Raw genomic sequence first — 13,544 nt, forward strand, 5'->3', positions numbered from 1 at the left:
TTGTCATTGAATTGCAAGAGAGTTAAAAGAAACATTTGAAATTGGATGGCAAAAGCACTAAGCTACTAATTGATTAGGTATACAGTTTTTTTCTTCTTTTTTTCAGTCAGGCATTTCGTCGAACACCTTCAATACAATCTTTTCCTCGACAGCCGCGGCGACTTCCTGGCGGCGACGGCGGCGGCCACCACGGCGGCGCCAACTCTCAGGCCGCCTCTAACCAATTTCCCTCTCCGTTTCGGTTCCTCGCTCGTCACACTCCGACCAATTCCGTCGTCGTCCACAGCCATCCCGCTTTCAACCGCGACCTTATCAAAATCGTCTCCCAATTTCCTCACCGGCCCCCGCCTCTTATGCTCCACCGCCTCATCCGCATCCTCATCCAAAACCCCAACAACACGACGCCGTTTAATCGCCACCGGCGCCGGAGGCGGAGACGGAGTCTCACTAACCTCGCTACTCTCCTCCCGATCTTCCTCAGAAATCGACGGCGGCACACGCTTCGCCGATTTCGGGCGTCGCCTCTCCGATTTCTTAAAAGTTTTCTCCCTCTGCACTCGGAGTCTATCGACGTTCCCCTCGATGCGACCCTGGAGGCGGAGGCGCTTGAAATTGAGACCCCCCATGGACCAGTGGGCTTCGTTCGCCCACTGCATGAGCGGATCCATGACCGGAACCGGCGGATCGACTCTCTCGCTGTTCAATTTGACGTCGGTGTAGAACCGGGGGCGAGGCAGACTGCTGCCGTAGAATTTTCCGGGACCCAAGGCGACAACCATGGCTGGAATCGTTGGTGCAGAAGATGCAGATCTGGTTTGGTTGGTTTGTTAGGCGGTGAGTTGTGGTTCAGAGTGGCGGCTGCGGCGGGGGTTTTGTAGGGGGGAATGGTTGGAGACGTGGCGGGAAACTTGGCGCCATTGTAGGTGAAAAAATCGAGCCCAAATTTGATGGTGTTTGAAAAGGAAAGAAATATGGCGGAAACTACACTAGGCGGGGGCGGGAAGGGTTCTGAAATCTAAGCCCGTGCGCCACAAAATGGGTTGTGTACTTATTTATTTTTTTATTTAATTGTTTATTATATTCACAATCAAAATTTTTCTATATATTTCAAAATTCATATTGTAATATATTCCTACCATTTTGGTTGAATTCAATCTCTTTATTAGTGATACTTTATTTAAAAGTAACGATATTATTTTTTTATTTTTTATATAATTAATAATATTGATAGTTTTATAATAAAAGTTAATTGTATATATATGATTAAAAAAATTAGAATATGTATTTAAATATTTTAAAAATTATTCTCTTTGTCTCAACGATGTTCATTTTTCTATTTTCGTTTATTTTACTTATTCTGTCAATTTTTTGTTTTTGAAAAGATAATTTTAAATTTTTAAATTTATAATTTTTTTTCTATTTTAATTATACTATTAGTTATCTTAATTTTAATTTAAGATTATTTTTATTATACGATAATTATTTTCACTAATATATTTTTAATTATTTATTAGTTATACCCCTCCTACATCACAATAAAAAAAAATATATTCAATATGAACATTATTTTGTTGAAAAATAAATTATTCTATAATACAAATAGATAAATAAATTTATAATTAATATATAAACTAATTTTAAGTAGAGAGATATAAATAAATAGGTTTTTAATAAATTCTACATGATGTATAATATTATATGTTATGTACTTAATTAAATTGTTAAATATGTTTCAATTTAATAGTAAATTTTATCCAAATTAAAAAATAAAATGTGTGAAATATGTTGTACTCCCTCTCTCTCAGAAACCGTGTCTGCTGCTATAGACACGGTATTTTGAAAAGTGTGTAATTAATAGATAATTAAGAATGTATTAGTGAAAATAATTATTTTATAATATAAATAATTATAAATTAAGATTAAGATAACAAAATAGTTTAATTAAAATTTAAAAAAAAATTAAAAATTTAAAATGAGATTAAAGTGTGTAATCATTTTAAAAAAAAAAAAATGACATAGTATATAGGACGGACAGAATCGGCAACGCTTGACATGGTATCTGAGACGATGGGAGTAAAACTCATTAAGTACAGATGTACCTCAGTAGACCTAAATAAAATGACGTGACATGACAATATCTAACTAATAATTATTGGCTTAATAGATCTCAATAAAGATTAATTTAATTTAACTGTATATAGTTTGGCCCAATGGGTTGATTGTTTTCAAAGGCTTTTGGCAAATATGGCACTAAACTATAGGTGTGTTTAATTGGAACTTGGTTTTATGTACTTCCATTCTATATCTTTTAATGCATGTATTTTTATATTAGGTACGAGCTGTATAAAAATTAATATTTGTATTAAATTATTAATTTGTTGTAAATGAATAAAATATATATTATATTATATTTTTTAATACTAATATTTATGAAAAATCGTATCAATTCACAAACACAGAGTGAACAAATTTAATTAAATTTTTATTTAATTTTAGATTTAAATATAAATAGTAGTTAAATTTATATTTTGTAGGGAAAAATAATTTACAAACTTAGTAGGAAAAATCAAAAGAAGATTGAATTAATAATAACTCTTCAATGCACCAACCAAACTGAATCTGTGGTAAAAGGTTGTGAGATAAATCTGTGGAGACATCTTTAATAAAGAATTAAAATAAAATCAGAGAAAATGGATCTACAGCTTAACGAAAATTTTTACCGTGCTGACGTCACAATTAATATTTGTTGATAACACATACTATTATAAACGGATAACGCATACAGTAATTTATAATAATATAAATGTAATAAATAAATTAACAATATTTGATGATAATCTATATAATAATGGAATTCATGTGACATATATTTAATTAACACAATAATCGGCGGCACAGCGTCTGAATCAGCACATGCTATAGTTTTATACAACACAAATACTAATTGATTTTCAGCACACCACATACTGCTATACAGTACGCTATAATTATGAAGTAATGTTACATGTCATTATTATACCCAATACGTATTGTATATAATAAGATTACGTGTTGTTTGTACGTATAATGCGTAGAATACTGTTTTTCTATGTACTATGTATTAATTAGGACTAATTAGTCCCAACCAACTCCCTAATCCTTCCGGATTTCTTGATATCCATTTGAAAAAAAATAAAATAATATATATATATATATTCGTGTCCGTGGCTTAATCAGGTCAAGTCGTAACCACTATTACCAACCTTTTTTTTTTTTTTTTTTTTTTCTAATATGCAAATAAAATATCACTTTCAAGCCATAAAATAGGGTCATCTGTCAATTTTTTAATTAGTTCAACAGAAGTGATAAATTTGTTTTAATTAATAATAATAATAATTATTATTATTATTATTAGCTGTGAATTTGAATGAAGTTTCTGACTGTATGTGCAACCGACAGGGATTTGCGAAAGGTATGTGAATGTCGTCCACGTGCACATCACGTGACAAGGGCGGTGATATCTCGGACCAAAAATGTGTCGTCATTATTCCCAAACCCCAATTTCCTTACGATATTATGAAAAAGTTTCGACCGTACGGCGCTTTCTAATTCTAACGAATTTTATTTTTAAGCGTGTCTCTAATTTGAGTGTTATATTATAATTAGAATAATTTTTCATTTTAAGACGTTGTTCACTTACATTTTTAATTTATTTTATGTATTGTTTTATTATTATAAAATGATATATTAAATACTCCATTGGTCTTGTAATAGATGATTTTATTTTTTTTACGTCCCACAAAAGATAACCTATTTCCCTTAAAAAAATATAAATCAATTTAATTAAATTTTTAACATATTACATATAGGACTCATTCAAAATTTCTTTATTTATATATTTTTTTTAATTAATAAATATTTTTATCGATCTTTAAAACTCTCATTTTCTATAAAACTAATTTATAGTAATGATAAATAAATAAATATTTTTATTTATTTGTATTATATAAAAAAAAAATTATCTACAAAATGATATCATATTGCATATATTTTATTGAGATATAATTCTAAAAATATTTAGGATACCAACAACACTATACATATAAAAAATAATAAAATATTATATTAATTTATTATTAATAACATACACTACCTAAAATACCGTGTCCCTAACAAAAAGCTTCATCTTTCGCGGGACGGAGAGAGTACTTATTTTTTAAAAAATATAGTTTGGGTTGTGTTTGGCACGGATAAAAAGTACGGGTAAAAGACTTTTTTGTCCTTGTGATTGTATTAGTGTAAAAAAATAGTGGCAATTGTGTAATAATAATGAAAGAGTAATGATAGTTTTATAGTGATATGATTATTTATAAAAAAATTTTGGGAGGGACGAAAATGATAAATAAGACTATTATATTTAACAATTTATCCATTTTTCTGTTTTGGTCCGTCTCATAACAAAATATCTATTTTTTTATTAGTAACTATATTATCTACCTAATGTTGCAAGTACCCTTACAATTTACAACATATTACACAAATGTTACTATCATTATATTATACATGTTAGTTTAGTTATTTTTATCTTTATTTATATTAAAATATATTATTAATATTTCTAAAATTTTGGGTAAAAAATAAAATAAATAAATAGATATAAGAGGAAGAGAATAATATTTGCGAGAAACCGTAACATAAAATTTTAAAAAGTAAATAAACCTACAAATATTGTACGAATTCTATAAAAATTATTTATACATTTCATTAGTCTTTGTATGATTTATTTATAGTCTTCGGGTACAGTAACCAAAAGATCAAAGGTCTTTTTGTGTGGATTTTAGATTTAGATTTTAAATAAGTTAAACTATAATTGAAATAGTTTTTAATATAACATAAATTATTTTTCAATGTAATGTCGAAAATGAAAATAATTATTTGATTTCATATATTTGATTTTTTTTAAAAATTTTACAAATAGTAAAAATGTTGATAAAAATTTACAAATAAATAAAGGCAAAGTGAGTCGAGATTTTTATATTACTTCACACTTCCTTATAATTTAACTCATTCAAAATAACAATAACAACAAGGGTGTAATCAATTACAATAAATACATAAGTCTAACAAAAATAGATAGTACGTCATTATATATTCCCTTATTTCCATAACAAAATATTCATTTTTTCATTTTAGTCCGTCTCATAATAAAGTATTTATTTCCTTTTTTTAGTAATTGTATTGTCTATCTAACATTATAAATATCCTTAAAACTTACAATATATTACACAAATGACATTACCTTTATATCACATATACTAATAAAGTTATTTTAGTCATTTCTACTTTATTCCTACTATATCCCAATATAATACTAATATTTTCTAAAATTACGTGCAAAAAGCAAATGAATACTTACTTTTGGGACGGAGGGAGTATAACATTTTTACAATTTCATGTATTTCATAACAAAAAATTATACTATCTCTGTCCGACTCTAAGAGTTTCATTTATTTTTTTCACGTTGATATTTGAATATTAATTATTATGTCAATAAAAAAAAATTACAAAAATATTTTTATTAGTGTGTTATAATATTAATAGAAGGATATTTGTATAGAAAATTATACAAATATAAAAATATTTTTAATATTAAATATAATAGCGCAAAAAATAAATGTAACACGCTTCTTGTTTTGTTTGAGGTTATTTTCTTCAATTTTGTACAATACAACTTCATAATTATTTCTTTTATGAAAATAGACCAAAATTTACACAAAACATTACATCCAATTCAAGCATTATTTTATTGGAAAAAAAAAAACACATCAAAAGAACTAACCCATTTGTCTAACAACAAATCATTTTAGAGATGATTTAATTTATTATTAATATGAATATCGAATAATTGTTTAAAGTAACAATTTTTAAATATTTATCTAAACAGATAAAGTTCAGTTAGTTACAAATGTAAATTATATTATAAAATCTCAATTTCTATAATTGGAATGACTCCACCTAACTTAACTCACAAATTATTGAGCAAATCATAAGGAAACATTACAACGAATGTATATACACATTGCCGTTGGGACATCAATTATTAATCATTACAAAAATATAATGTTTATTTGGTTGTATTTTTAAATTTTTTTTTTGGATTATTTGTTATATATATATATTTCTTTCTATTTAATCATTACATAGTAAATATTCATTTCTATCTAAAACGGTCTTTTATCGGACATATAAAATGTTACATTAGAAACTTATTAATGTTGTAATAAAGATATATCTTAATTTTTTATTTTAATATTCTTAATATATAATCCTAATTGAAAGTAACATTTTAAATAAAATTGAATATTAAATATAATAAATTTATATAAAATATTATATTGAAACAAATAGTTTTTTTTTTTTAAAAAAAATTTAATTTTTTTTTTATACAAAACATCATGTGCATACTCTAATTATCTTTTTATATTTGTTACTTTTTTAATAAAATATTAATTTTTTTTTTATTTTTACATCGGATTCAAATAGACTAATTTTAATAGACGAAAAAATATAATATTTATAAAGATATATATATATTTATTGAATATAAAAATATTAATTTATTTTTTTTAACAAGTACTATGAAACATTTGTGAACAAATTCGAACTCACTCGTGAATATAATGAATCAAAATTTATGTTTATTTCTGATTCATTTAACTTACCTGAACAAATTTTTAACGAATTTAAACTAAGGCAAGCAAGCAAACAAATTGTCCTAAAATGTTGGGAGTGAAAGAATAATAAAATATGTAATATGGCCTAATTGTCCTTGATTCACGCAGGAAGATTCTTGTTGGAACTCTTCTTCGTAATAAATTGATTTATAGTTTATTTATTACCATTTTTTAATCAAATTTGATCCGTGATGGTTCATATTCATTTAGAATGAAATGATAAAAAAATGAAAAAAAAAGAAAGAATGCACTTTATTTTATTCACACGGGGAAATGAATACTTGAAGAAAAATCTTCAACACTAAAGATGATTACATTAAACCTAATTTAGCATAATCATAATGGGCCCAGTAGACCTGAAATATTTGTATCCAGGAAGATTTCTCAGTCATTCCAGGGCATCTTTTCTTTCTTGAAATAAAAAATAAAATAAAATTTATATGTGTGAGTGATGAAGGGTCATCAAGAAACAGTAACAGATAAATAAAGGTAAAAAGAACCGACCCTTAAGACAAAAAATTATTTAATAATTGTATGAGCTTGGAAATGACAGAAATAATTTCATAGCAAATAGAGGAGAGAGAGAGAGAGAGAGAGAGAGAGAGAGAACAAGCAGGAAGAAGAAGAAGATGGCCCATGTCTCTAATTATTGTAATTTAGTTGAAGAAAGTCTGAAATAATGACTTCAAGATGGGAGATCTCAACCCCGCATTCAACACCTTTCGTGTAGAATAAAAATGGCTGCCGAGTTTCCTTTGTTACTACAGTCGCCTTCTTCGGTGTCCCAATATTAGGCCTTCTTTCTCTCTCCCTCGCCCTTTAATTTGGGCCCTGGTTTGCTCTCAGTCTCGCCATCCACTTTCATCTCAACCGTCGGCGTCAGATTATCTCCGATTTTGGCATTATTGTGCAGTGATTGGTTGCGCAAACCCGCGGCGGCTGCGACTCTTTTGCAATAACCGCCGTGACGCTGTTTCCATTGTGGTCAATTCAGAAAAATTCGAAGCCCCTCATTGGGCGTTTCTCGGATTCAATTTGTCATCCTTTCAACTGATTTTTCGAAACCCTCGCAGAAGGGGATCTGACTTGGCCTTGAATGTTTTTGTCGTTTTCCGGTAGCCATACCTTCTGAAGGTCGTCGTATAGATCCAATTTCAATCGGGACTCGCGTCTGCATTTATTGCCCTTTGCTGCGCTAGCTAGCTCGCTCTCGATTCGATTTTGGGGCTGGGAAAGGGATATATATATATATATGTTGTTTATTTATTTATACTTCGTATAATCCTTTATTCTGTCTGATACAGTTATACTCTTTGTCGATCGACGATTGATGGTTAAGAGCAGAATGTTGTGTGGGAATGGGGTGTTCTACCCCATTGTTGGATTCGCGTCGTGTGTGGCTTTTATATACTTATCTTTTGGGGATTTGTGGATCGACATGAATGCTGATTTGAACCTGAGCTTTGTGGAGAGGAATGGAACTCAGCTTATAGTGGATGGGAAGCCTTTCTACTTTAATGGATGGAATTCCTACTGGATGATGGACCATTCCGTCGATTTCTCTACCAAACATAGAGTCAGGTCGATATTCAAAACTGGTGCCAAAATGGGTCTTACTGTTTGCAGAACTTGGGCGTTCAATGATGGTGATTACAATGCTCTCCAAACTTCTCCTGGTAGATTCAATGAAAGAGTCTTCAGAGTAAGCTAAACTGTTTTCCTTTCTTACCTTTTTTTTTAAAAATTCTTGTCTGTTTGATGATTGTTTTAGTGTTTAGTTGATGTGAATGTTGTTTCTCTGTGCAATCGGTGGAAGATTCAAAATATTATCCAATCCCAAGAATTACTCGAAACTATAGCGTTCTTTTCGTGTATGTTTTTAATCAAAAGAGGTGTGAGTAAAAGATAATGTTAATCTAGAATTGATTGTATGTGATCAAAGTGATATTGGTTCATTAGATTATGGGCAAGTACAGTTCTTTTTTGATTGTTCAGTCCTATTTTGTCGATTTTTGAACTAGTGGTGCATGTTTTTGCATTGCAGGCACTGGATCATGTTATTGCAGAAGCAAGGTTACATGGTGTAAGACTATTGTTGTGCTTAGTTAATAACTTGCAAGCATACGGAGGAAAGACTCAATACGTAAAGTGGGCGTGGGAAGAAGGTGTTGCTTTGAGTTCTTCGAATGATTCGTTCTTTTATGACCCGTCAGTGCGGCGCTATTTTAAGAATTATGTTAAGGTAACGTTTCTATTAAATGCGTTTCGGCTAGCATGCGAATAAGTCTGCATTACATGACCCTGCAATTTCGGATTATCTTTTTCCTTATTTAGGAATAAAATATCTTCGTGTCTCTACATCATATAGCCTACAATTTTTGAAGATCATGGATAAATATGTCTTGACCATCTTAATATGAGTATTAGCAAACCCCTAGCCGATAATTATTGTTGTTTTCTCTAATGTTTCTACATAATATAGCCTACAATTTTTGAAGATCATGGATAATCATGTCTTGACCATCTTAATATGAGTATTAGCAAACCCCTAGCCGATAATTATTGTTATTTTCTCTAAATCCAAATTTGTATTTGTGAGAAGGCAAAAGCTATTTAATGTTCTATATTTGGTTGGTAAAACATTGATGGCCGTAAACGTGTACATAGTTTTTGGAGAAGGGACGAAGCTCGTAAGCAGGCTGTGTTTGTTGGCATCGTATTATCGAGCAACTTTCTTGATCTTGCTTCCCTTCAAACCAGTCAATGGAAGCCTCTTTGCCTTATTTGCTGTTCCATTTTTGTTGATTTTAGATATGTTAGTTGACTCTAATTTTATCATTTGACACCTATAATTTAGAAAGTTGAAGTGATAAAGTCTTTTTTCCAGTAAAAGGAAATGTAATGATCGAGTCGGCATGATTGTGGTGAAGCACATTTTGGGAATTTTCTGAAATGCTAACTGAGACTTAATACTGAAAGAGTAAACTAACTTGCGAGGCTTTCAATTTTCCACTTGATGCTTGAAAAAATATATAAGTCCTTCGGAAACACTCTTCTTTTATTGAGATATCTCACATTAGATTTTTTTTTTTTTTTATCGGAATCTTATATTAGATTTTATTTCTTGAGAAACTTGTACATTTTTCTAGTTTTCAGCATACTACAATTTTATTGCAAAAGCAATTCTTGCCATGTATCTTCAACTCAAAATAGAAAACTAAATATATTAGTTGCCTTAGGGAAGCCTAATCGGTAGTTTCTCCATCCCGGTGAAACTCACTCTCTTTTCCATGTCACCATTTTTACAATTTAAAAAAAAAAAAAAAAAACTTATTTGAATTTATTTATAACATACTATCTTCATCCGGCTCTAGGGGGTCCATTTATTTTTTTGCTTGTTGATTTTTGAATATTAATTATTATATTAATAGTACAAATTAATAAAAAACTGTAAAACTACTTCAATGAATATCTTATAATACTAATAGAATGACATTTTACAAAAAATTATACAAATATAAAAATATTTTTAATGTTAAGTACAATGACCTAAAAGTAAATGTGACCCTAAACCCTAGGCGGACGGAGGGTATTTATTTTATTTTTTTATATTTTTGTATTATATAAAATTTTATTCTTTAGACAATGATACTCATTTATATATTTTTATTAAAATTTAATTTTAAAAATAAATCATATTAATATAAATATATATGTATTTTTTTATTTAGATTCGAAGAAAGAAAGTGTGATGTGGATGAAAGAGAGTGTGACATGGAAGTGATGAGAAACTCGCAGAGGATTTCTTCATGCTGGTGGTCTTAGAGCACCAAATGTATAAGCTGTGCAAGATGATTGATGATTTGGGTTAAAATTAACAAACCTTACGACATTAGAGATAATGTTCTTGGTCACAAGATGAATTATTATTATTACTTTTTTTGTCGATGTTTTATTTAGTACCGTAAGAATGCCGGCATTCCTGGGCTGGTGTGAGAGTATGCATGTAAAGTGAGTTGGTTTTGTTCGATCAATGTTGTCCCCCGCGGTTGTTTTACTTCAGATACTAATTTCTTACCATTTTTAACTCTTTGAGTTAAGAAGCATAGTGAGGCTTATCACAGTGATTTTCTTATGTTTTACTTATAGCAATTTTCGTGCAGTTTGTTGTTGCATTGTTTATTGGAATAGTTTTTCCGATTCTTCATTATAATCTGATGGAGTGAAGATTCACCGAATGCTTATTTGGCAGACTGTTCTAACAAGGCGGAACACATTGACTGGACTCGAGTATAGGGATGATCCAACCATCTTAGGCTGGGAGTTGATCAACGAGCCCCGTTGTATAACTGACAAATCCGGCGACACACTACAGGTAAACAGCTAATTCACCCACAAGGTTTCAATTTCACCGAGCCAGTAAGTAAGCCCTAAATAGATTATTGATGTTTGAGAATCCATGTTTCGAAAATTGACTGCTTAAAATAACTGCAGGATTGGATCGAGGAAATGTCAACTTTTGTGAAATCTATCGACCCCAATCATTTAGTAACGGTGGGGCTCGAAGGCTTTTACGGACCTAAAAGCACTAAAAGATTAACCGTCAATCCCGAGTGGTGGGCAGCTGATGTCGGCACTGATTTTATTCGCAATTCGAAAATTCCAACTATTGACTTTGCATCGGTTCATATTTACCCCGATCATTGGTGAGCTAGCTCTACACCATCCCAATTTATCATCATCATCATCATCTAATATGTGTCGATATATCAATCTCTTTTGCAGGACCCACAATCCAAATTTCGAGTATAAGTTGAAATTCGTCGCCAAGTGGATGATATCCCACATCGAAGATGGAGACAAAGAACTGAAAAAGCCCGTCATGTTTACCGAATTCGGATTGTCCACGGAGAACAAAGACTTCACCCCCGAGCAACGCGACAGGTTTTACAAAGTCATCCTCGACATCATGTACAAATCTGCCGTGAAAAAAAAGGCGGGCGCCGGATCTTTAGTGTGGCAGTTCCTCGTGGAGGGGATGGAAGAGTTTAATGACGACTTTGGGATTGTTCCTTGGGAGAGGAAGTCGACGTACAAGCTGTTCACCGAGCATTCGTGTAGGCTGGCGAGAGTTCAAGGTGCGCTTCCTTCTCAAATTCGTTACTTGAGTCGACTGTGCACGCAAAGTTAGCTGGTTAAGGTGAAATCTTGTGAAGATGACGACGTTGCAGTTTCGATCGGTTTCTCGTCGTATATGCGTCTGAATCCTTTTTTAGTTTAGATTTGTCGGGGAGAACTTTGATTATACGTACGTGTATTTGTATAATGTGGCTGGAATTGGATGCAGCTTAGTTCTGGGAATCTACACTGAAATTAAATTCCATATTTTTGAGATGGATGAATTTGAAATTGAGATTTTAAATGTGAAAATGAAAGTTTTCTGCCATGGATGAATGATCGTATAATCAGCAGCCAATTGATGATAAATTAAAGTCTGCATGTAATATTGTGGCGTAATTAGTGGCTATATTCGTGCAGCTTCGTTTCTTCCCATGTTTACTTTCATGTTGTCGATTTGGAATAGCGTTGCAGTACTTTACGGGGATGATCTCATGTTGTTAGTGGACATGCAAGAAATCAATTATTTATAATTTTCCTACTATAATAATAATAATAATTATTATTATTTTGCAATCAAAATTTAAAATACCAAATTTTGATGATTTTTTAAAAATAATTATGAAAAGCATTTTAGTTGAATTATTAATATACTCCCGCCGTTCCATATATCGTGTCATTTTGTTGTAGACACCGGAATAAGTGTATAATACCTTTTCAAAAATGAAAAATGACAGAATAAGTGGGACACACGAAAATAAAAAAGGAGATACGGTAAGTGGGACGGGGGAATATATAGTAATCAGACTAAATAGAGTGATGAATATGACAGATTAAAATGATTATATTAGAAATAAGACGTGAACATGATCATATTAGAAATAGGACAGTAAACATGACATTTAATACGTTAATGATAAAAACAAGACATTCAACATGATCTTCAATACGCAATATTAGAAACATGTTAGTAAACATAGCCTTCAATATGGTCGTGTTCAAACATGGTCATATTCAAACACGGCAACACAACTGCGTTGCCTGTTTAGAAAGTTTGATAAGCTTTCTAAGTAATTTAATACTGCAATGTTCAAGTCAATATGACCGTGTTCAGTCCGTATTAGTTATTATGTCCTTAAAATTAATTAAATTTAATTTGAACGAGACCCAAATAGACAAAAAAAATAAAAAATGCAATGGAACTAAAATTGATTATTATAGTTTACAATAAAACAAAAAATAATTTTTTTCCCAATTTTAGGTAAACATTCAAAAAATGGCATAATTGTTAATGTACTAGTTTTCACATTCTTTGAGTAAAATTTTGAGTGCATAAGGTTCAAAATTAACATTTTCATTTATAAACTTTGGTTTAAATATGTATAATTTTGTTAAATTAACATTTAGGTATTTATATACCACCTACACCCTGAACCTTAAACAAGATATATATGAAATCTTACATAGGCTAAATAAGAACAAAATATTTAGTGTCTAACTGCTTGGTTTTTTTTTTTATCGGTGAGCAAAAAATAAATTATACTTCCTCCGTCTTATTTCAAAGTACTCATTATACAATTTTCGTCCGTTTCATTTTAAAGTATCAATTTTAAGTAATCATATACATTAGTATAGAATACTATTAAATGACAAAAATGTCAAATCTTTCTTACACATTTTTACTAATTAATACAATACTATTATTCATTGGGT

The 13,544-nt window shown here is 30.4% G+C and overlaps 2 protein-coding genes across 3 annotated transcripts; one reads left to right on the plus strand and one right to left on the minus strand.

The window, feature by feature from the left end:
- Positions 1–22: 22 nt before the first annotated feature.
- Positions 23–990, minus strand: LOC127247156 (uncharacterized). The gene has a single exon (XM_051268893.1). It carries the CDS (start codon positions 777–779, stop codon positions 129–131), a length of 651 nt encoding a protein of 216 aa, XP_051124850.1. The 5' UTR covers positions 780–990; the 3' UTR covers positions 23–128.
- A 6,294-nt stretch (positions 991–7,284) lies between these two features.
- On the plus strand, positions 7,285–12,107 carry LOC127247698 (mannan endo-1,4-beta-mannosidase 2-like). 2 transcript variants are annotated; one of them, XM_051269666.1, is made up of 6 exons: positions 7,285–7,847; positions 8,018–8,415; positions 8,758–8,955; positions 10,966–11,088; positions 11,208–11,419; positions 11,499–12,107. In XM_051269666.1, exons 2-6 carry the CDS (start codon positions 8,044–8,046, stop codon positions 11,902–11,904), a joined length of 1,311 nt encoding a protein of 436 aa, XP_051125623.1. In that variant the 5' UTR covers positions 7,285–7,847; positions 8,018–8,043; the 3' UTR covers positions 11,905–12,107. The 2 variants fall into 2 exon arrangements, with proteins under 2 accessions (XP_051125623.1, XP_051125622.1); XM_051269665.1 differs by having other exon boundaries at positions 7,285–8,415.
- The last annotated feature ends 1,437 nt before the right edge of the window (positions 12,108–13,544 follow it).

Source organism: Andrographis paniculata, unplaced genomic scaffold (assembly GCF_009805555.1).
Source record: "Andrographis paniculata isolate CXL003 unplaced genomic scaffold, ASM980555v1 Contig32END, whole genome shotgun sequence".
Lineage (NCBI taxonomy): Eukaryota > Viridiplantae > Streptophyta > Magnoliopsida > Lamiales > Acanthaceae > Andrographis > Andrographis paniculata.